Consider the following 20,262-nt stretch of genomic DNA (forward strand, 5'->3'; position numbering starts at 1 on the left):
GGGCTACAGGCGATTTCATCCACAGATAGAGCAATGGGTCTGTGACTGTCCTGTACATTCAGGGCCAATTATTATCAAGATCAGTGATATAGGAGGTGGCCTAGCACCTACAGGACCGTATAGGGCGGAGGTCCCCAACCTCCCTGGGCTGGCACCAGTTTGTGGCCTGTTTGGAGCTGGCCTGTGAGGTGCGGCGGGTGAGCAGAAAGATGACATCTCTGCCCATCCACCCTGCATCACCACTGATCTGCCTTCATAGCCAGGCCATAAAGGCTGCTCCATCAGAGGTGTGGCCAACAGAGAGATTACATCATCCCTCCCTGTCTGCCCTCAACTGCGAAACTGCACACGTGCCGTTTTACACGCTCGGATGCCACAGCGATACTATTGTTTGCTACTACAACTGTAACAACTTCTGAATCCAGACAGAACGATACAACCCATGAGTTGCCCGTCTTCAAACTGGTATATAGAATGAAAGTGGTCACATCCATCAGGGACGGCTACCAAGCTGGCTCAAGAGGAGCCAACGGGTCTATCCCGCTATGTGTCTTTTGTTGCCCAAGCGCCTCTTTGGAGGTTTCTCCTAAATTTCTGTGCTTCATTCTTCAATCCAGGGGTGCTGAACCTTTTTTTTTTTTTTAGAGCGAGGGCCATTTAAGTGATTTGGTAACCGGTCGCAGGCCACAATAAAATAAAACTGTTCAGAATTTAAACATTTATTTTGAATAGCATAATAAAGATTTGAAACAATCAGGATCATTTTTCATAGGACCAATCCCTATTGGGTGTTTGCCCACTATTAAATCAAGTGTGTGTGTGTGTGTGTGTGTGTGTGGTCCACTTTCAGAAAGTGCACCAAACCCACAGGATAATAGAAGTCTATGGCTCAGTGCAACTAACACGCAGGAAAGCTGCAGGTGAACTGCACTGCATCTGTGGATCAGTGTAAAAGCAGCCTAAGAGTTAACCCTTTTATACGTGCCAATTTGCCCATTGCAAAAGCTATTATGCCCAGTGTGTTTAATACACAGACCTTTTCCTCTTGCAGCTGATGCTGGCATTGCTCTCTAGGCTGCTAGAAAGGATTAGAAGGTTTCCTCTGTGGCACCCATTTCTGTCCCAGGTGGAGTGATACCAAGTCCACACTTATGTGGCTCCAGCTCCCTCCACTATGATGCTCTGGAATGGGAGGTCGGCAAGCCCAGAAGGCCATCAACAGGTTGCCGACCCCAGGCATGCGCTTTGTGGTCACATCAGAGGGCTCTGCAGGCCACGGGTTGAGGACCCCGGCTTTGCTCTCACCAAATGAAAATGACATGCTGTGCTTACTTCTTAAAGAAATACAAGCATGCTTTTGACTTCTGGATTTCATTGTTTATTATTTCAAATCTGTAAAAAAAAAAAAAAAAAAAAATAATAATTACATAGAATATGAAAATGGTTTCCATTCAGTCAATTGCATTACAAGGCCCCAGAATATTTAGAGTCAGCTGTTCAACATAAACCTGCAAAGTTCATGCAAGTTCGATGCAAGGTGGCATTAGGGACTAGTATGGGCTGCTAATGCTGTAAGCATTTTGCTTAAGCACACTTTAAAAAGTACCTGCATTCGATGCACTGCAAAAGCATTAATTTTGTCAGCTGAATTAATACATTACCTGTCCATTCAAAACCCTAAAGACCTAATACAGAATAACAAAGTATCCCATACCACAATAGACTTCATTTAGCAGGGAAAGAAGTCTCAGGCAGTGTTTCTCATGACAACCACATTATCCCTTCATTCTTTCTACTGCAGGCCAAAAAAGTAAATGGAAAATCCGAATGGTTTAACAGACAGATAATCCCCAGGACAGGATCTAAACCTGTGTTTGGAGAATGGATCTATCAGATAGTAGCCCAGGTCACAAAAGGTCTGTTTTTCCAGGCGCTTTGCTGACATAGAAAGCCTCAATTTGGCAAAAGTAAAAGTTCTCCCTTGCATGGGGTTGCGCCTGCATTCCAAGGGTTAGATGCTAGTTTGGTCTAGGTGACAATAAATGCACTTTTACTCATCGGATCCTCCTTTCCCCTGTACTCTGGCCATGGATGGGTGTACTCATGTCCAATGCAGGGCTATGGCCCAATCTAGCAGTGAGGAGGACACAGCCTGCTGTCCTCTATGGGCTGTCAGATGTAAATAGATCGTCTGTCCGTTTCCATTCAACTGTTATCTGATCCGCCGGACGGATGGGGAAAAGACTCGGTCTGTTTTTAGCAGACAGGATCGGATCACCACTCCATAGAGCCCAATGGATCGGGTCCTCCTGAAAAACAGACAGGTGGACCTGATCGGTCTGACAGTGTGAAAGGGGCCTAAATGTACCCAGTCCCCCTAGACATAAATGAGCAGTTAAATACTGCAGTTCAGGCGTGGCAAGGGAAGACTTTTACTTTTCCCAGAGTTCAGCTTCAACCTAGTTCAAACTGGGTATCTGATGCATACAGATATTTAATTATATGAATAAGTTAATTAATGAAAACCCACACCCACCCAGTGTGAAATTCGTAAAAGCTCAATCCTAGTTTCTTTTTAAAAATACAGATCTCATTTTATCCATGACATCTACACAATTTAGTTGTCATACATAAATTTCTGTGATGGCTGTATAAAACTTTTGAAAGAAAAAAAAGTTTTATACCAAAGGATTGTAGTTAGCTTAGAACAAATATTCAATGTGTTTTCAAGTGCTGTTCTCAATGTAATGTTGCATTTTCAAAGCAGATCAATGTCCGAAAAACTGTCAAAATGAGTGCTTATAAAATCCTGGTGATGGAGATGATAATCGTAGAGCTGGTTCAACTTCTAGAGAAGGCTCAGTCGGGGATTTTGACAAAACTAGTCATCATCTGAGTCAGAATCATACTTCTTTCCTCGTATAGTTTTTTTCTCCAGTTTTGTAAAATGGGTGCCACATTTCTTCTGACATTGAAATGGGGGTTCCATTAGATTTCCACTAAAAAAAATAAAATAAAGAGACGAAAAGCAAATTTGTTATAAACCTGTTAAGTAGGAAGCTAACAAGTATATTCATTAGAGCAAAAATCTGTTTAGCAGGCCAAGGGCCCATTCAAATATACAGTTAGGTATATATACAGTGCCTGGAAAAACATTCATACCCCTTGAAATTTTCCATATTGTCATCTTACAACCAAAAACGTCAATATATTTTATTGGGATTTTATGTAATAGACCAAAACAAAGTGGCACATAAAATTGTGAAGTGGAAGGAAAATGATAAAACGGTGTTCACATTTTTTTTTTTACAAATAAATATCTAAAAAGGATGCATTCGTACTCAGCTCCCCTTTACTCCGATAGCCTTAACTAAAATCTAGTGGAGCCAATTGACTTCAGAAATCACCTAATTAGTAAATAGAGTCCAACTGTGTGTAATTTAATCTCAGTATAAGTACAGCTGTGCTGTGACGCCCTCAGATGTTTGTTAGAGAACCTTAGTGAACATACAGCATCATGAAGGCCAAGGAACACACCATCAGGGATAAAGTTGAAGTTTAAAGCAGGGTTAGGTTATAAAAAAAATATCCCAAGCTTTGAACTTCTCACAGAGCACTGTTCAATCCATCATCCGGAAATGTAAAGAGTATGGCATAACTGCAAACCTACAAAGACATGGCCATCCACCTGAACTGATAGGCTGGGCAAGGAGATCATTAATCAGAGAAGCAGCCAAGAGGCCCATGGTAACTCTGGAGGAGCTGCAGAGATCCACAGCTCAGGTGGGATTATCTGTCCACAGGACAACTATTAGTCGTGCACTCCACAAATTTGGCCTTTATGAATGAGTAGCAAGAAGAAAGCCATTGTTTAAAGAAAGCCATAAGAAGTCCCGTTTGCAGTTTGCAAGAAGCCATGTGGGGGACATAGCAAACATTTTGAAGAAGGTGCTCTGGTCAGATGAGACCAAAAATTGAAAGCTTTGGCCTAAAAGTAAAATGTTATGTGTGGTAGAAAACTAACACTGCACATCAACCTGAACACATCATCACCACTGTGAAACATGGTGGTGGCAGCATTATGCTTTTCTTCAGTAGAGACAGGGAAGCTGGTCAGTGTTGATGGGAAGATGGATGGAGCCAAATACAGGGCAATCTTAGAAAAAAACCTGCAAAAGACTTGACTGGGGCGGAGGTTCACCTTCCAGCAGGACAACGACCCTAAAGATACGGCCAGAGCTACAATGGAATGGTTTAGATCAAAGCATATTCATGTGTTAGAATGGCCCAGTCAAAGTCCAGACCTAAATCCAATTGGGAATCTGTGACAAGACTTGAAAATTGCTGTTCACAGATGCTCTCCATCCAATTTGACAGAGCTTGAGCTATTTTGCAAAGAATGGGCAAAAATATTCCTCTCTAGATTTGCAAAGCCGGTAGAGAAATACTCAAAAACACTTGCACCTGTAATTGCAGCAAAAAGGTAGTTCTACAAAGCATTGACTAGTGCATGCTACACTTTTTTTATATCTGTAAATCATTTTTATAATTTTCCTTCCACTTCACAATTATGTGCCACTTTGTTTGGTCTATCACATAAAATCCCAATAAAATACATTTACGTTTTTGGTTATAACATGACAAAATGTGCAAAATTTCAAGGTACTGGACGTAAATAGCGGGCACACATGGGTGTAAATACAGGAATACGCAAAAGTGTTCTAAGATTAACATCCCTGCACAAGTTTTCATGCATGGCATATTCCCACATACACTTATTCATTAATATGCTGTATGCTGCGGCCACTTCGCCCAGGCATGGAAATAAGTCAATGCGCAAGAGGCCTTACCAGATTTGACCTCACCTTTACCTATCAAATAGAAATGTAGAGTGTTTGACCTTCAGGCATTATGGGGTTAAAAAAAATGCACTAACCATATGACATACAACAAAACAAGTAAATTACCTGTAGTTAATAATATCACCACAGCCGAGTCTCCACTCTAAAGTCTCTGTGGTGAATTCATCTGTATTCCCTAAATCAGTAAAACCAACCACGTAATCTTTGGTCTTTCCATCTTTCACCAGGGCAAGAGTTGGGATGACTTTTATACGCAATCTCTCACACAGGAAAGGAGCTTTCTCCACGTTCAGTTTCAGGAACTTGGTTTCTATGTGTTTCTTAGCCAGCAATGCAAGATGCTTGTCCATTATTTTACATCTGTTCACAAGGAAAGAAAAAATAAAAAATCAAGTATATTATCAAGTATCAATTCTAAAATGTTATTATAAGGTTTGTACTCTAAATAAAACACATGTATCATTATTTGCATAGTAACAGTCTGCACAAAATTATGCTTGTTACAATCAGCTGTTTCAAATAAGCCAAGAAACTTTTTGTCAGTGTGTCCTTAATGACTTGCTGACTGCCCTATAGGGTGGCAGCTGTGCACAGGATCACATATACATATGTAGCACCCTCCTAGGGGTAGGTGCTAGATGAGAGAATAGTTTTTGGTCTTTCTGCTTACCAGGAAGATTGTCAGGCAAACTTAAGAGTGCTTTTTGCCTACCAGGGAGCAGGATCTATTGGTAAGGTCTGCTCATTGTGGTCAGGTGCAGCTCAGCTTGTCTGAATGTCCTACATTAGTCCAATAGGGAGGCATATTGGACAGTGGGAGGGGACCTGACAAGTGAGGGTACAGGCATTGTTACAGCCCTGGGCTATTGGCAGAGGAAAGTGCCTCAATGCATGCTGGGATACTGTATAAATGCCAAGGGCACATGTGCTCAGGGTCTTTCAGCTGGAGAGTGGGGTCCTGGAGGGAGGGGCGGCTGCCCCTCTGTAGAAGTGTTCATGTGGCCTTGGGTAGTCCTGCAGAGCTGACTGGAAAGGGGATACCAGCAAGGATCTGAATCTGCCTACAGCGAGTACAGATCTGTGTCTTTGGGCATGTCATGTGAGGGCCACTCCTTCAGCTAGAAGAGTCAATGGATGGGTGTCAATCAAGGGGATGCTAGAGAGTGTCCTAAAGATAAAGTAGTGGCATCAAGTCTGCTGCTAGAGGGAGCAAGAAGACTCAATTCTTCCATACATGTGGCAGTATGGTAAAAGCAGTGTGTCTGTTTGCACAAATCTTCTAGTGAGGCCAAGTGAGAGTTGTCCTTATCTACTGCGAGAAGTTAAAGTTTGGAGTATTCCAATTCCCTTCTCCCATCCAAGTATCACAATATCAAAACCACAAATACCCTGGACTGTTTATTGAGTAATGAGCAAACGGGAGTAAGGGGGGGATAAGTAAAAACCCCTATGTATATACAGTCAGGTCCATAAATATTGGGACATCGACACAATTCTAATCTTTTTGGCTCTATAGACCACCGCAATGGATTGGAAAAGAAACAAACAAGATGTGCTTTAACTGCAGACTTTCAGCTTTAATTTGAGGGTATTTACATCCAAATCAGGAATTACAACAGTTTGCATATATGTGCCTCCCACTTTTTAAAGGGACCAAAAGTAATGGGACAGATTAACAATCATCCATCAAACTTTCACTTTTAAATACTTGGTTGCAAATCCTTTGCAGTCAATTACAGCCTGAAGTCTGGAACGCATAGACATCACCAGACGCTGGGTTTCATCCTTGGTGATGCTCTGCCAGGCTTCTACTGTAACTGTCTTCAGTTCCTGCTTGTTCTTGGGGCATTTTCCCTTCAGTTTTGTCTTCAGCAAGTGAAATGCATGCTCAATCGGATTCAGGTGATTGACTTGGCCATTGCATAACAATCCACTTCTTTCCCTTAAACTCTTTGGTTGCTTTTGCAGTATGCTTCGGGTCATTGTCCATCTGCACTGAAGCACCGTCCAATGAGTTCTGAAGCATTTTGCTGAATATGAGCATATAATATTGCCCGAAACACTTCAGAATTCATCCTGCTGCCAGTCACATCATCAATAAACACAAGAGAACCAGTTCCATTGGAAGCCATACATGCCCACGCCATGACACTACCACCAACATGCTTCACTGATGAGGTGGTATGCTTTGGATCATGAGCAGTTCCTTTCCTTCTCCATACTCTTCTCATTACTCTGGTACAAGTTGATCTCGGTCTCATCTGTCCATAGGATGATGTTCCAGAACTGTGAAGGCTTTTTTAGATGTTGTTTGGCAAAACTCTAATCTGGCCTTCCTGTTTTTGAGGCCACATCTTGTGGTGAACCCTCTGTATTCACTCTGGTGAAGTCTTCTCTTGATTGTTGACTTTGACACACATACACCTACCTCCTGGAGAGTGTTCTTGATCTGGCCAACTGTTCTGAAGGGTGTTTTCTTCACCAGGGAAATAATTCTTCGATCATCCACCACAGTTGTTTTTCGTGGTCTTCCGGGTCTTTTAGTGTTGCTGAGCTCACCGGTGCGTTCTTTTTTAAGGATGTTCCAAACAGTTGATTTGGCCACACCTAATGTTTTTGCTATCTCTCTAATGGGTTTGTTTTGTTTTTTCAGCCTAATGATGGCTTGCTTCACGGATAGTGACAGCTCTTTGGATCGCATATTGAGAGTTGACAGCAACAGATTCCAAATGCAAATAGCACACTTGAAATGAACTCTGGACCTTTTATCTGCTCCTTGTAAATGGGATGAGGGAATAACACACACCTGGCCATGGAACAGCTGAACAGCCAATTGTCCCATTACTTTTGGTCCCTTAAAAAAGTGTGAGGCACATATACAAACTGTTGTAACTCCTACATCGTTCACCTGATTTTGATGTAAATACCCTCAAATTAAACTGAAAGTCTGCAGTTAAAGCACATCTTGTTTGTTGCATTTCAAATCCATTGTGGTGGTGTATAGAGCCAAAAAGATTAGAATTGTGTCGATGTCCCAATATTTATGGACCAGACTGTACACACAAGTGATCCTGCATATCTGCCTGCAGGGGGCCACTTCTGCTGTGATTAGGGGGGCAGGGTAGAGAACGGAACTCTTATCCATCTCTTCTAGTAAAAGCAGCAAATACAGTACAAAAAAAAAAAAAAAAAAAACAAACACCACACCCACTGGCTAGGCACACAGTTAACCTTTGATTGCCCTAGATGTTTAACCCCTTCACAACCAGTGTCATTAGTACAGTGACAGTGCATATTTTTTAGCACTGATCACTGCATTAGTGTCACTGGTTCCCGCAGAGTGTCAGTTAGTGTTCGATTGTCGCCATTACTAGTATAAAAAAAAAAAAAAAAAAAAAAGTAAAAAAAAGTAAAAGTTCCAGTATATATCCCATAGTTTTTAGACGCTATAACGTTTGTGTAAACCAATCAATATATACTTATTGGTATTTTTTTTTTTACCAAAAACACATAGCAGAATACATATTGGCAAAAAAAAAAAAAAAAAAAAAAAAAGGAAGATATATAATCTCTTCAAAATTGGGTCTTTGTTTATAGTGCAAATAAATAAATATGCAGTGATGATCCAATACTACCAAAAGAAAGCTCTATTTGTGGGGGGGGAATTACATATTTCATTTGGGTACAGAGTTGCATGACCACTAGAGCTGCACGATTCTGGCCAAAATGAGAATCACGATTTTTTTTTTTTTTTGCTTAGAATAAAAAGGATCACGATTCTCTCGACGCAAAATCTTTCACATTATTAAAAAAAAAATAAAAATAATGCATTTGAAAGACCATAAAATATTGCAACCACCACCATTTTATTCTCTAGGGTGTCTACTAAAATATATATGTTTGGGGGTTCTAAGTAATTTTCTAGGGAAAGTAAAAATTATTTTAACTTGAAACCAACAAATGTCAGAAAAAGGTTTAGTGGTTAAACTTTTTTCACTTACACAGAAAGTCTATTCCATTGACAAATTGTTACAATGTTTAGACTTAGTTACTTAGTTCAACTGATAAAGAAAGTGCATCTTGGCAGATGGCCTGGATTTTCTCTTCCATTCTTTTGAGGGCTGTGGCTTCAGAAGAGCAGAGAGTATTCTTTGTATAGCAAGAATCGTGAAACACTTTATTCAAGATCACAACGGGGGAAAAAAAAGAACAAAAAAAAAAACAACACACAATAAAAAAAAACGCATTGACGCTTTAATCGTACAGCTCTAATGACCATGCAATTTCAGTTAAAGTAACACAGTGCCGTTTCTCAAAAAATGGCCTGATCGTGAAGGGGGATAAATCTTCCACAGGTCAGTTGGTTAAGAAAATGAGTCGATTGCTCACTGCTACCAATCAGATTTAAATTTTCAGGGCAGAGTTATGCTGTTTGGAAGCTGTGTTAAACCCATTTCATTGAACAAATACATTAATATACAAGTCTCTAAGAGGTTATGAGCTTTCTAGAGCTTTAAAAGCAACTAATTTCATAGCACATCACAGCCGTGGCCTTAGAACCCCTTCAAAAGCAAATGGATTTCTTGGACAAGGCTGTCTCGTACCGAAAAAGCTGCTATCTCAATACTCAGGCCACAGATCTGAAGTGGAAACGAAGCTGTACAAAAATTTGCCAGGTTGATTTATGCAAATCTACATGCACACTGAGTACATCATCAGTAATCTCTGTACAATACCTGAATGTAGAGTCCTTGTAAAAGTGACAGACAACATTTTTACTTTCTTTCACTTCTTGGAAGAAATCTCTTTCACTGGGTATTTCTCTGTATTCACCATGCCCTTTAGAGATCCATTCCTGAAGTACAAAATTAAATACAATAAGCAGCCCTGAGCTGTATCAATATACATTGTAAAGCCAAGGCACGTGTGAATCAGTTATGACACCAGCTATTTGATTGATGGCTTGTCCGTTTGGTTGAGAGCACACGCAACTACGACAGTTATAATTTATGGATTCCCTTAAATGTAATTGTTTTGGGAAAGCGATAAAGAAATGGGTTTAGTATTGGACTGTTTTCAGCAGCAAAGATGGAAATCTTTTGTTTTGACACTGATGCTTATTAGCAAGGACTGTACCTTACACCTCCACAGGTATTATATAGCTTCTTCATAGCATAGGTGTTTTTTCTGAGATGCAGCAACCAAAACTAAAATGATTATAAAATTACGAATTACGCCACACTACTTTACAGGAGCATATCCCCAGAGAATACAGTTAAAGATTGAAAAGCTAATGCTTATCTAATTTGTTTTGTTGGAGGTGGGGATTCTAATGGTACCGTTGGGCCAGGTTCACACCTAGTGTCTTCCAGAATTTTTTTTCATGCTTCATGTGTAGGGCTGCCCATGCATTTAAATGGGGCAACAAGTGTGCCCAAGAAGCTCATTTACCTTTTTGTGCATGGAGTTTCATTTGTTTGCTTGCCGCATCTGGTGTGCCATTAACAGTGAATTGCACCACAAGCGCAGCACGCATTTACAGAATGCTAAGATGTGAATGCAGCCTTATATCCCCTGGTATGTTTATGATAAAATGATGTTTATGATACATTTTCCATTTAGTATACTTGCTTGATAAATTCAGGGCCATTCTTTGCTAGTGAAGTGGATTAAACATACACATACACACACACACACACACACACACACACACACTTCCAAAAAAGGTGTTTAAAATCTACAAAGAACAGAATGCAATGATTTGCAACTCTCATAAACCCATATTTTATTCACAATAGAAAACCTATCAAATGTTTCAACTGAGAAAAAGTACCATTTTAACCCCTTGGCGCCTGCTGTCGCTGGCCCGTCAAGGGGTTTGCCATGCCGGGAGAAGGGGCTTTATGGCCATGTGACCGGCGGACACCTGATCGGAAAAGTCAGATTACAAAAGGCGATCTGGAACTTTCTGTGAGCCGTCGGGAGCGCACAGGGCGTGCGCTCTCTGTACAGCCCTGTCGGCGCTATTGCACAGAAATATGCTCCCCCTCGCGCCAAGGCCAGGCCGCCGAGATGCCGTATATTTGCATGTGCTCTGCACCAAGGGGTTAAAGTAGCTGTGAAATTCACAGAAATAAAAAAAGAAATGGTGACACTCTCATACAGCAGTAAAAATCTGCAATCCTTTATTTAATATTGCATAAGAGGCACAAATACAGCTCGGTACAGGGAAGCCGTTAACGCGTTTCAGGAATTTAGCACTTAGTCATAGCTGCAAAGTTCACCAATGTCAAAAACACATTCCATGGGAAAATGTTAGCCTGTCATAAATCTAGGGGTGTTTTTTTCTGAAAACTGGCTATAATGAAATCCCTGGCTTTTAAATTGCAGGTCACATTATAGCTATAGCTTACAGAGTGATCCCCAGACCTGCTGATGGTCATATCGAGAGGGGGTGCGACATCATTGCATGAAATGACATTGACATGGCAATGAAATGCAGTTAGACCCAGTGGCATAACATAACTTCCCCCTTTCCCCAGAGGAGTGCAGTGAGAGGAGGGAAGGAGTGGCTGGAGGGAGCGCGGCTTTCTAAAGACTACGGAAGATACAGGCATGCTCTGCTCTTGCACAGCATGCCTTTATTAACAGCGGAATGACAAGGCATAAACTGACCATGCTAGCATGGATCAGCAGCCATGCTAGCGTTGTGAGTAAACTGGCAGTACGGGCACAGGGCAGGATCAACCAGGTAATATACAAAGACAGGACTCAATGAAATAGGAACTTTACAAAGCATATTATATTGCTTTAATGAAGCAGTAACATCTTTTAGGTTCACAAACACTTTAGGAAACAAAAATTATTATATTTGAATTAATAAAATCATTTTGAAATTGATGGAAGCAACAGGGCCATGTTTACCATGGTACAGCATCCCCACTTTTCACAACACTCTGTAAACGTATAGGAAATGAGACCAGTTGCTGGAGTTTTAGGACAGGAATGTTGTCCCATTCTTGCCTGAGCAAATGCTGCTCTAAAACCTGGATATAGCCTTCAGCATTGATGGTGCCTTTACAGATGTGCAAGCTACCCATTCCACACGCACTAATGCGCCTCTATATCAGATGCAGGCTTTTGAACTGAACGCTGATAACAAGCCAGAAGATCCCTCTCCTCTTTAGTCCAGAGGACGCAGCAGCCATAGCTGCCAAAAAAAATTTCAAATTTTGATTAGTCTGACCACAGAACAGTTTTCCACTTTGCAACAGACCATTTTAAATGAGCTTTGACCCAGAAAAGATGGCAGTGTTTCTGGATAATGTTCAGATATAGCTTCTTTGCAGATAAAAGATACCTTGCACTTTTGTACGGCACAGTGAACCATGTTCACAGACAGTGACTTTTGGATAAAATAAGGGTTTATGAGATTTGCAAATCATTGCATTCTGTTTTTATGTAGACTGTACATAGCGTCCCAACTTTTTTGGAATCAGGGTTGTATGTCTGTAAATTGAGATATTTGTACAACTAAACATTACGCGTTAACTACATGACAAAGGATTCCCATGTACGAATGGCCAGTTCCTGTATAGCGAAAGCGCAGGTTCACTTAAAAACAAATTACCTGTTTTTGCTGCTGGGCCTTCTTTAAAGCTTCTAGTCGCTTTCCCTTTAGGTGCTCCAATTCATCTTCATCCAACTTATCTAGCTTTTCCAACTGAGCATCCAGCTGTTCTTCCATCATCTTGGCAGTCTGCAATAACTGATTCTCCATGACTTTTGTAAACATCCCAGAAGTGTCAGCCATGTCTAAAATAAACAAAAAATAAAGATACTAAAATAGAAGCTATGAAAAATGTAGTCTAATTGGTGTAAAGCGTAATGTACAAGGGACATATTACAACCTCCCCTGCACAATTTAACTTGACAGATAGTAAACAATGTTTAAAAACGTCCGTTTTGCCACGTTTACATACCGTGTTAAAAAAAAAAAAAAAAAAAAAAAAAAATTATAATAAAAATATATATTTTATTCTCTTCAAATAGTCAAAAATGAATCTCCTTTAAAAATGCCTGTAAATGAAAGGCGGCTAAATGCCTCTGAACATCCGTGAGAGGGACCTATGAGAGACCTTGGCTCTTCCCTTCTGAGGAAACATGCTTCCCCGCCAGCTCCTCAGTTCTTCAAGAGCAACTCAGGCCAGCTGGAGAGACACAGACACATCATACACCATAAATTACTTTTTGAAGGAACCCAAAAGGAAACCAAACAGGGTGGGTACACGGTGCTGTCCTGCAAGACTCCTGGAAAATACGTTACCAGTAAGTAACTAAATTTTCCCATATCGTCTTTCAGGACAGCCACCTATGAGAGGATAAGCAAGCACTTACCCTTAGGGTGGACTACGGCTTAACGGACTGCGTCCAAAGAGCCTGATCCCTTTGCCGACAACAAGATCAGCCTCTAGTGTCAGGTAAAAGGTGGGAGAGCTGAATCACGTTGCCGCTGCACAGATCTGGCGCGGAGTAGCATCAGCTTCTCTGAGATCTCCCTACATATAGGCTTGTCTGATTGTTAGCCAATGCCATCTTGCCCAGGTACTGCTACAGATTTTAACCCTTACTTTAGTCCCTGCAAAAGAACAAGGAAGGAAACCCCTTATTGACACATGAACCAAAAGTTAAAAAGGAAGTCTCACGAGGGCCTGCAATAAGTAAAGTTTGGTCCTACTTGGGAGACTGCAGACCTAAAACTGGTCTAGCTGCCTTAACGCCTCCAAAGCTCAGATAAGTGGAGCAAAAAAATATAATCTTGAGGGATCCCTTAGTAGCCAGACCACCAGGTTCCCAGAGCCCTCAGGACAGAGAACCGTGGTCCTTTAAGCCAGTGTGATACAATGAGAACCGTAGAACCGTAGCGTTCTCTGCCCACTGGAAAGACTGCGGGTGGGCAAGTTGGCATATCATCTGGGGAAATGCCAGCACTGAGCAACGGCATCTACCCAAGAATGTCAACCCTATACCAGATCAGGCCCAAAGAGGAAGTTTTACGGGAGGAAACCAGAGTTCCCGGAGAAAACTCGAGATCCCAGGGTTAACCGCCCTATAGACGGTCTATATGGAAGTGCCCACAACTACAAGAGGATGTCTCCATCGAGTTTAGTCTTAACTATCATGATCAGATGAGATCGGGTGCATTCAGGGTGCTGTGGCCATAGGCCAGCATTCCTACCTGGGTCACCCTTGTATTTCACAGGAAGGGCTTTCCTGTCTTCTATGCGATTCAAGAATCGCCTCTGGCCCAGGACAAAGAACAAGCCCCCTGTGGGAGGGATAGTGCACAGTCTTGGACATGCTGTTCGTCACCCACCACTTGGGCCCGTCCTCTTACTGTCTGTGCATCAATGCGTGTCTGCAATTATGTCAGATAATATTCTGAGATGCGCGACACCAGTATATATGCCAGAGTAGTTTATTTTCCTACGATGAAAAGAATCACAGGTCCCTTTCAGAAGAGAGAGTTCATTCTCTTGAGCATGGAATCCAACAATACCCCGCCATCTCCCAAGACTAGGCCAGCAAGTCTAGATCTGTGTGAAAAAATAAATAAATAAATGAATAAAAATAAAAAACGCTGTCTGGTGGGAGCAGAGGGTACTGAACCGAAGCCTTCCGAGAAGCTGGACCCTAGTCTTCTCCAGCTTCCGTCAGACTTAATGGACAGGAATGCCCTTTCCCACTGCTCTGTCCTTGGTCGTGGAGCAAGAGAGTGTTTTTCTTGTCCTCTTGCAACCACCTCCAGAGAAATTTTGTAATGAGGAGGCCTACTGGATTCACCATCCAGGCCTTCTCCCACTTCTTAGCAAGAGTTCTAGAAACCTTTGTATCTTAGTAGGTTCTGGTCACCTGAAGGCCTTTATCCCTGCGTGATGCCATCTAGGGGGCCACTCCCTGATATCGGGCCTTGGTTACCAGAGATCACCTGTTTAGTTTCCTATATCGGGTGCATACAGGTGATGTGGCCATCAGGCACCATCCGGCCGGCAACCCTGTAACCTCAAAACACTAGTGAAACATGCAGGGTGCTAGCTTGGTTGGGATTCAAACTCATGACCTCAATGTTTAAGTCACAGTTTAGGTCCAACACCTTCAATGTGCGCTCTTTTTTTTCACTGTTTGTGGGTCGACCAGGAGAACCTGAAGACCCTTGCCTGAAGATTTTAGGTGAGCTGGTTTTCTGGTACTACACAGGCAAAGTTTTCACTGTAGTGCCTATAGTGCAGACTCTGTGTGAGCTGACCCTTCTGGTCACGAGTGCACGCCACCCAGCCAACGTGCCTGGTATATCAAATGCCAGCATGTGTTTGGGGCATGCAAGATACCTCACAAAAACACAGGGAGAACCTCCAACTTGACACAAGTACTGGAATGTTGGGGATTTGAACCAATCACCCCAGTGCTGCCAGCCAGAATTGTCAGCCATGCAAGCCTTCCCCCCTGCATAACCTTGCCAAAGTGACTAGGAGACCACTTAGGGAACTGACTCTCAGCTCTATCGAATCAGTGACCCCAGAGCTTCCCCTTCACCCAGTCCCTACTGGTTACAAGGGGGAAAGAAAAAAAAAAAAAAAAAAAAAAAAACGCTCAAAGTACGTGCTTAGAAGAACAAACGCTTCAGGTTTACCTGTGAGGTGCTGGGGCCTGCTCCCGCTGCCTGTGCAGGTGTCGCAGAGGAGTCCATCCCACTCCTATGGTAGTCCACATCCTCTGCTGGGTCTTCACTTTTTGAACATCAGCGCCCCTGAAACATTGCCCACTGCCCTATTCCACCAGCAGGAGGTGTAGGTGCTGTGCAGTACCTAGGACACCCACAGCTTCTCAGGTCCCCAGCAGACAAGTCAGAGCCCTAAGTAAAGGCTTAAACTCACAGCAGCCAGAGGACTTACCACCAAGCCAACTGCTCCCTTTGTAATAAAGCATGCTCATCCTATTTCTTCAGGATTTAGGACTGGTGGCCATGAACCCATGGAGCCAGCACACCATCCAGAGCATGTAACATTAGCAACAGCTCCTCTGGCAAGTCTGGATCCCTGTTCGCGCCGTGTGGAGACTGTAACCACTCCGGCGCCCGCTGATGACATCATACGCCCCGGAAGTGACCCCACCGGATGCTTCCTGTGGGCCAGCTTGGAGCGCATTAGCTCCGCCTTCTCACGCGCTGCAGCTTCCTTTTTCCCCTACACATACCAGCCATCCCGTCGGTGGGGAAAGTACGCCGCCATGCCGCCTATGTGACCGGGCTTATGGGGCCGACATCACTGCGGTGCCTTTGCATGTAACCAACAATGGAAACCTCCAGTCCCCCTCTGCCCCCGGAGGGGGTGACCAGCAGGAAAGGGTACGGTACCCTACTACCGCTGGTGAGGCAGTCTGGGGCTGTGGGATTTACCACCCGCCCCCGTTTCTGTGAGCCTCCACCAGCCAAACCCGTAGGGACCACCCTCCGGAGAACACATAGAACCACCAGCCCCCGGGTCCCATGTGCCTCCTCACCTCCGACCACCAACAGGCAATCCCACCTGTGGAGCTGCAGGTGACAGACAGGTAAGGGATGCAAACCCCTGGTCCCACTCACCTTATGATGGCTGATGTTGGCCCACGCCAGGATGGCTCCTGCCATGAAAAGGATGGTCTTGCCTCTAGAACCTCCAGCCACCTGTGTGACCTTTGCAGCTCCACATCAGCCAGAGCCACGGCTCGCAAACAAAAATGCAAGGGGGTGGGGGGGGAGGGTAACGGACAGTGCCTCCGAGTCTCCACTGAGAACCTGAAAGCAGGCCCCCGAAGCATCCCACAACAACTTTCGGAGAGCTGGGGTGGCAACAGAAAAACACTGTGGCTGCCAGGTAACCTCTCTCCGAGGCATTGCACCGCCACTAGTCCCCAGAGATCTGTCTCCTTCCCGGAGATACAGGCTTCAGCCTCCCAGGCTGTCTTTAGCCATGGTTCCTCACAGTGTCTCCTGCCAGAGGAAACACCAAAACTGAGAAGCCAGCTGGGAAGCATGCCTTTTAAATCTAGGCTGCGCAGTGTTTCCTCAGAAGGGAGGAGCCAAGGTCTCTCATAGGTGGCTGTCCTGAAAGACGATATGAGAAAAAGAGGGGAGGTGTAGTGAGGAGAAGGAGAAAATCCTTGTTCAGAACGCAATGCATCTGCGAATCAGATGCTTTCCCATAGGAGGTAATGGGCTTGTAATTCGCACCGCATTGCCCAAAAACCGCACACGTTTTTTGTGCATTGCGCAGTGCGAATGCAACGCACATATGTGAACCAGATACATTCAAATGAATGTATTTTAAAATGTCCTGCGAATTGGATGCGGTGTAAGCCGCATTTAATTCGCATAGGTGTGAACCCGGGCTAAATGTCTATTTACCAGCAGCGAACATGAAGCTGTATTGTCAATTTGCATAAAGTAAAGTAACCAGGGCAAGTACTAAAACATACAAGACACTATATTGAGAATGACTAGACTAGCATTTATAGCGTTTTCTTTACAGTTTCTTTTTTTCTACATAGGATTTTCTTAAAGCACAGCTAATTAAAGTTCAAGTGAAGAATTGGCACTGATAGATTATTGTAGCACAACATGTTTTGAAACTAGAGCAAAGGAAAGTGTCTGTGTAGTCCGTAATAAGATTCTAACTTACTAATGATAGGTAGAAAGGAAAGCCAACATTTGAATTAGTTGCTCTGGGAAACACTATCTTTCCTCAATTTTTTATAGGATAATGATACTGACAGAAGTACTATTTTTTTACTCCTGCAGTGGGGCTGTGCCTTGGCTTCCTTTACAGCCAAGGAAGTTGCCATCTTAGCCTCTGCTATCTGCAGTTGCCATGGAGCTGAACATGTGATCACTGACACCAGCCATTGGATAGCTTGCCAGTTCATATGAGAGTACAGGCATTTGACAGTTGTCATTCATGGCATGCCTTAACAGACATTTTCTTTATCATCATTCTATAATATTAAGTATGCCATGGCTGTTTATTCTCTTACTGTTTTGTCCTGTGCACACTCCCTAATCTCCACTGATGCACCTCCCTAGTGCACATCGAGCAATGCTTTTAATTCTGGTCACTTGCGCCATGTGTACTACAATACCCAAAGAGCTGAATGTGTTTGCATGAAGAAAATGTGTAGCCCATCGCGGGGGAAACCAGGAAAGGGTAAATGTGTTCACATACACAAGGGGGCATGGACAAAGACTGTTGCTACCCTAGAACAGAAGTCTGCATACGCAGTAGGAAACTGGCTGTGAAGCCTGCAGGCTTCACTGCCGGTTTCCCTTACTTGCAATGCTGGCACCTGCACCCAGAGCCGATGGACGAATCAGCTGGGGTTGCCAACATCGAGGGACCCTGGACAGGCACGTTTCCTTGTATTAAAAGTTAGCAGCTACAGTATTTGTAACTACAAACTTTAATTTTCATTTTTTTTAATGAGGCTGGAACTATTTAACGCCAAATACCAAAAGAGGATACCGAGCTAGAAGTAAGTAAAATAAATAGAACTGTAAAAAAAGCAGCAGCATACAGTGCGATAACACAGAAAGTCCAATAAAATGAAAAAAGCTGCGTTAGGATATTTAATGTCATGTCCACAAAAAATGATATGGAGACAAGAAAATTCAATGAAATATTTGAATCCTTAATGTCACCACAGTGTTCACACACAGATAAGGAAAGTGCCCGACAACCGTAGTTGTAGATTCTGCTTACCAGACGGCAAGCTTAAAAGGCAGATGGCTATAACCCAACCTAGGCCTTTAAGCTTGCAGATGCCCACAACAGGGTTGGCAATGCAGATGGTACGGATCGCTCTTTATCCCACTAAAGTGTGCATTCACTCAATTGGGCACTCAAGGAAAGAAAAAACTGGCCATAGTGTAATATAGTCTGGACATCGTTTATTAAAATAAAGTAATGCACTTACAGTTAAAAGAAGATGGCAGCGCATAAAAGAATGCCGGCCGGCATAAACAAAGCGGAGCCCGTCCTCCTACTCCGATCGTGTGGTGACGTCACTACGTGCCTTCCTATAGACGCGTTTCGTCATCAGCAGTCGTCAATGGTTCCCCATTGACAACGTCTGCTGACAAAACGCATCTGGTGGAAGGCACGTAGTGACGTCACCACGTGGAGTAGGACGACGGGCTCCGCTTTGTTTATGCCGGCCGGCATTCTTTTATGCGCTGCTATCTTCTTTTAACTGTCACATCTGAGGCCTAAAGCCCGTGTGTCACATCCTGCCATTTTTATGCACTGTCCAGCCCCGATGCCTATCAAGGTCTACGCCAGGATGAAACACGCTGCCGCTGGTCACTGTACCAAGTGGCACTCACATTTAGGGATGTATGCCTGGAATGCATACAGCCTTAAACAGGAGTACCACTTGACAAAGTGTCAGTCATTGACTTTAATAGGATGTGGGCAGCAGGGCTGGCTGGTGCACTGGTCCCTTCCAGGAGTATAAAAAAAAAAAAAAAATATGCCAGGATGTGGGGCATAGAGGCTTAACACCCAGCATGTATGAGGCCTAAAGCTAGTCATACATTATAGAAATATATTTAGATTTATCTTTAACTATGTAGTGCAAGGGCCTCCCAGATTACATACAAATGGAAAAGTGTGACCTCATATTATATGGTTTAGGTAAATGTAAAGGAAAATTGTATAGTGTATGGGTAGCCTAAGGGTTGGTAAGCTGCAATGTTTCTCATTAGGTGGCCTAGAACCCCATTATCCCTTCTCCATGCTCTGGTAGGGTGTGGTCACACTCCAAATTATGACACAGTACCAAGAACAATTCCCCAGTCACCACACTGACAGACCAATCTTGTGGTTTCACAACACACCCCATAGAAAACACATAGTCAGGCCCGAAATGGTGGTAGAGACTCAGAGTCCTCCATGGCAGCACCCCCGTACAGAGCGAGTCTGTGTAAGGGGCTGCTCAGGCCTAGTTGGCACACAGTCCCAGACTTCACACACCACAGCAAACCACCCCACCACATTACCTGCTCTAGGACTCCGCACAACCACTCCCACCAACACAGCACTGTCACGACAACCTAACCGTTCACACTGCGTACTTGCAAAGACCTCAGAGACGTTTCCCACGTGATCTTACCTTGGCCCCTCCCTATAGCTAATAACTCACGCGCCGCCATCTTTGTTACTGGTAAACCATGAGACTATATTTTACTTTCTAGACAGTATCTTAACAGTTTTAACTGGTCGCATTGATATGAAGTTAAAATGCGATTTTAAAAATAGCTGCACGAACTGCCGCAACGATTCCCCCTGGATGAGTACACGTGTGGCGGCCA

General features: G+C 43.3%; 1 protein-coding gene across 2 annotated transcripts; it reads right to left on the reverse strand.

The window, feature by feature from the left end:
- Nucleotides 1-703: 703 nt before the first annotated feature.
- Nucleotides 704-20,082, reverse strand: TXNDC9 (thioredoxin domain containing 9). 2 transcript variants are annotated; one of them, XM_073614711.1, is made up of 5 exons: nt 19,951-20,082; nt 12,493-12,677; nt 9,599-9,717; nt 4,968-5,222; nt 704-2,999 (listed from the first exon to the last, which is right to left on the reverse strand). In XM_073614711.1, exons 2-5 carry the CDS (start codon nt 12,673-12,675, stop codon nt 2,882-2,884), a joined length of 675 nt encoding a protein of 224 aa, XP_073470812.1. In that variant the 5' UTR covers nt 12,676-12,677; nt 19,951-20,082; the 3' UTR covers nt 704-2,881. The 2 variants fall into 2 exon arrangements, with proteins under 2 accessions (XP_073470812.1, XP_073470813.1); XM_073614712.1 differs by having other exon boundaries at nt 20,026-20,071.
- Between the last annotated feature and the right edge of the window lie 180 nt (nt 20,083-20,262).

This window comes from Aquarana catesbeiana, linkage group LG02 (genome assembly GCF_042186555.1).
Source record: "Aquarana catesbeiana isolate 2022-GZ linkage group LG02, ASM4218655v1, whole genome shotgun sequence".
NCBI lineage: Eukaryota > Metazoa > Chordata > Amphibia > Anura > Ranidae > Aquarana > Aquarana catesbeiana.

Coding starts and splice junctions, on each gene's coding strand:
- TXNDC9 (XM_073614711.1), bottom strand. CDS start 12,675: ATGGCTGACACTTCTGGGATGTTTACAAAAGTCATGGAGAATCAGTTA. Junction 9,718..12,492: donor AGGCCCAGCAGCAAAAACAG/GTAATTTGTTTT, acceptor TTTGTACTTCAG/GAATGGATCTCTAAAGGGCA. Junction 3,000..4,967: donor GGTGATATTATTAACTACAG/GTAATTTACTTG, acceptor TATTTTTTTTAG/TGGAAATCTAATGGAACCCC.